This window comes from Neophocaena asiaeorientalis, unplaced genomic scaffold, assembly GCF_003031525.2.
Source record: "Neophocaena asiaeorientalis asiaeorientalis breed wild unplaced genomic scaffold, Neophocaena_asiaeorientalis_V1.1 scaffold137, whole genome shotgun sequence".
Taxonomy (NCBI): domain Eukaryota; kingdom Metazoa; phylum Chordata; class Mammalia; order Artiodactyla; family Phocoenidae; genus Neophocaena; species Neophocaena asiaeorientalis.
The window spans coordinates 83,989-87,974 of NW_020171804.1; the positions used below are offsets into that span (position 1 = coordinate 83,989).

General features: G+C 54.1%; 1 protein-coding gene across 3 annotated transcripts in view; it reads right to left on the reverse strand.

Moving 5' to 3' along the window:
* POLD2 (DNA polymerase delta 2, accessory subunit) overlaps positions 1–1,857 on the reverse strand; it is a 7,745-nt gene extending 5,888 nt beyond the window's left edge. Inside the window, exons 1-3 of one of the 3 annotated variants that reach the window (XM_024748093.1) lie at positions 1,490–1,857; positions 812–851; positions 410–683 (exon numbers count right to left, since the gene is read on the reverse strand). In XM_024748093.1, the coding sequence (XP_024603861.1) occupies positions 410–629 (220 nt within the window). In that variant the 5' untranslated portion in view covers positions 630–683; positions 812–851; positions 1,490–1,857. Of the gene's footprint in view, positions 1–409; positions 852–1,443; positions 1,459–1,489 lie in introns of those variants that run through there. The other 2 variants (XM_024748177.1, XM_024748019.1) reach the window with 2 other exon arrangements.
* Positions 1,858–3,986: the final 2,129 nt, after the last annotated feature.

The window sequence follows — 3,986 nt, forward strand, 5'->3', positions numbered from 1 at the left end:
CCAGGGGAAATGTCCCCTTTTTTTTTTTGTAATTTTTTTTTTTTTTTTTTTTTGGCTGCACCATGAGGCATGCGGGATCGCAGTTCCCCAACCAGGGATCGAACCCATGCCCCCTGCATTGGAAGTGAGGAGTCTGAACCACTGGACCACCAGGGAAGTCCCAGAAAGCCACTCTTACAAATAGTAACAATGGGGTGATGGGGCATCACCCAAAAGTTGAAGGTCGTGGGGGTCCTACTTCATCAAGAATAACTTAAAAGCAGGAAAGATCACCAAGGAAGAAATGGGGAAAAAAAAGAAAAAGGCCTGCACTGCCCAGGCCACTTGATTAGGAAAGACAGACGACCCCAAGGGTCTGGAGATCCATGCCCAACAAACCCAGAAGCACTTCCCCAAACTCATTACTTACCCCAGCGCTGCTGGGCCCGGCTCACCAGGAAGGGCCTCATCTGGATGAGGCGGGTGGCATAAATGTGGGCATACTGCCGGCTAAAGTTGCGCTCCCCCAGCCGGAAGGGCTGCGAGGAGTTGGTGTAAGTCACCACGGGCACCCGGGCAAAGGTAGCATTGCTGGCTGATGGTGGGGACAGCAGAGTGTGGGCCCTCTGGGCAGCCTGCTCAGAAAACATGTCCGTGCTTGATGTGTCCAGACTGCTGTGGCCGGGACAGGGAGGAGGTGGTCCCTGAAAGGACACAAACGCAGTCCTGCAATCCCTGCAGCCTCCGCGGCAGCCGCGTCCCTAGCCGCGTCCCAGGGCACTGAGGGTGGGGGAGACTTGTAGTGTACACCAGACTTCGGCCAGAACAGCACCTGGAACTCGACTAGGTTGGATACCAGTGTCCCCTGTAACCTGCAAAAAGGGAGATGAGGAAAGCTAGGAAATGCTTCTCCCACCTGGCGCTCTCCAAACCCATCTCAAGTGTCCACTGCCTGCTCCACACCTCAACAGACAATGATCAAGGTCTCAAATTCCATGCCCCAAATGGAATTCCTCATCTGCCTCCATCCAGCTCCCTGGCACCTGCCCCATCTCAAGGCATGAGGCCAGCCTTATTATTACACAAGCCTACCATAAAATAATTAGCCTATGATTAAAAATATAAATAAAACAAAACATAAATCAGTCAATTCTCTGCTCGAAACCCTCCAAAGGTTCCCCATTTCACGGAATAAAACCCCAAGTCCCTACAGTGGCCTATGAGATCTGCCCCACTGGTCCTGCCCTCCTGTCCCCCCACCAGGAGGCCTGCTCTTCTCCCTCAGGTCCCTCAGGTCTGCTCAAACCTCACCTTCTCCATCTGCAACCCTCCCCTGGCACTTCTGCTCCTGCAATGTTTATTGTTTTCCATGGCATTTACCTCCCAACAGACAATACATTTTAACTTTATTGTCTGCCTCCTCTGACTAGAATAAAAGCTCCAGGAGAGCAGAGGCGTCAGCACCTGAGCCCACTTTCCAGAAGCAGCCCGGAGCCCCACTGAGACGTACTGTAGGCGTCAGATCCACAGCAGGTTCCAAGATCAGTGCGTGGAGCAGCTCAGTCATTTCTTTACATGCGTACAGGGATGATAATAGTTTGCATGGAATGGGTTAAAAAAGACGTGGCACTAAAACCGATTTCTTCCTCCCGCCTTTTTAGCACAGCTATTAGGTGGCTTGAATTCTGTCGCTACAGAACAGCTCTGGGCTGGGACGGTATCTGAATCAACTTTCTGCCCCAAAGTGCAGAGCGGAGGCAGCGCTCTGGCCGCAGTCTCGATGGAGTCTCGCGGCCTGACTCCCCAGGCCACGGCCCCGGCCCGCAACCTGGGGCCGTCTTGTGGAGTACAGCACAGAGCCTGCTCAGACCTCCCTCGCGAGATGCCTCTTAACCCGCCCCCACGCGAGGACACCCAAAGAGCCAGCCCCCCCAAAGAGCCCCCCCCCCCCCAAGCAAAAAACCTCCATTGACGCGCGCCCCGCCCCTGAGCTCTGCGCGTGCGCGGGATCACGCCCCCTATTCCAAGGGAAACGCGGGGCGGGGTTGCAGCTCAGGGACCAGTGTGCACTCGTGTGCGCCGTGAAGCCCCGATCCGGCCCTTCCCGGAGGCCTGACCCTGAGGTCGCTGCGCCTTCCCGAGAGTTGGCGCCTCTTGCGCCACCCCAGGACACCGCTGGGTCCCCGCTTCTGCGGTGGACGGTGGGAGGGCTGAGGACGATGGTTGCACCGCCTAAGGGGAGCGATTACTCTGCCGCAAGTCCGAGGACAGGGCCAGGCACTGGCTTCCAGAACAGTGGGGGAGGACTTAGAGTTAGGGTCAGGGAAGCGGACTGGCTGGCTGAGGCCTTCCGCACGGGGCCAACAGCCCTGCCAGCCTCCACCCAACACTTCCTGGTCTCTGTTGTCCTCACTGCCTCTCCTCATCCACACTCCTCCTACCCACCAAGGAATTCTCGTGCCATCCCGCACTTCGTGCGGGCTCTTTTCCACATCTCCACCGATCCACATCGCTTGGAATTCCTAAGCGAGCCCCAGTGGCCCTTCCCCATGACGCTTCCTCTCCACTCCCACCAGCGCCGGGATTCAGTCTCTTTAGCACATGCTGTTCTGCTGGTTCACTCTGCATCTGTTTTTCAAGTCCCAGTCTTGTCTCCGCAACAAAGTAGATAATAGTTACGGATAACACATAAAAGCCCTTGCTATGGGCCTGACACTGTTCTAAATTCTTGACACATACAAATTCAGCTAATCCTCCAATAACCCTTTGAAGAGGAGGAAACTGAGGCACTGAGAGGTCACACGGCTAGTGAGTAACAATTAAGATTCACTCTGAGGCAGCGTGACTCAGCCCTGACATTGTATGTGTGCTGGCCCTCTGCATATGCAGGTCAGCTGGACTGCCCATCTAATTACCCATTACTTCACTTTCGTCCCTGCCGTTCAGACATTTGTCAAACATCCAATTAGAGTGGATTGGATAAGTCTGCCCTCAGAGGATGTGCGGGAAGCTAGTCTAGTTCACTTACCACAGTGCCTGACTCATGGAAACTCCCAGTTCAGCCTGTATTTGTTGAATGAATAGATGAGCACTTTTCGGGGGTGGGGGTGGGGCGGGGCATGTAATGTGCTAAATGTCTCAAGAGCATTTTCTTATTGAGTCTTACCTTAGCCCTGTGAGGCAGGTACTATGGTCTCCGTTTTACAGAAAGATTCATAGTTGCACAGGGTCACACAGCCAGGGAGCCGGGGGCTGGAACTGATACTTCTGCTCAGACATGAAGCTGGGCGGCCTCTCCACTGAGGTCGGCTACTGGCAGGCCTGTGTCAGGCACGCAGTTGGGGCAGGTGAGGGGGTGTAGGACAGACCTGGAGGCAACAGTCATACTAGAAATGATGGTGGCTGGGAAAGCGGGGGCTGCGGACAAGTGGGTGTGCTTCCATGGGCGGAACATCCTTCCCTAATTCTCTTCCCCTGGCTGTCTGCAAGGATGGAAAGGCTTAAGTGTTGATTTTCCCAGCCTCCCTGGCAGCCAAGGGTGATGATGAGATCAGATCTGGCAGAGACGTAGGGGAAGTCTGGCAGGGATGGGGGCGGGGTGGGGGGGAAGGCTGGGTTTCTGAGAAATCTGGTTTTGTGGTAAGAAGGAGGGGCACAGCCTGCTTCCTTTCCCCGTTCTTTCCGTAGTGAATACAGTGCCTGGTAGTGTCCGGCAAAGATGCCAACCCGGATACCACTTAGCTACTGAACCAGGACCAGCAATTGCTAACTTCTTATTTTATTTTAGAAAAGGAACCCCTAATTTGTTTTCCGCACTTTGGATTTTCTGAACATGAAACGAAACGGTTTTTTTTGTTTGTTTGTTCTTTGGCAGCGCTGTGTGGCATGCGGGATCCTAATTCCCCAACCAGGGATCAAACCCGCACCCCTGCATTGGAAGCACAGAGTCCTGACCACTGGACCACCAGGGAAGTCGCCCAAACATATTCTTTTTTTTTTTTTTTTTT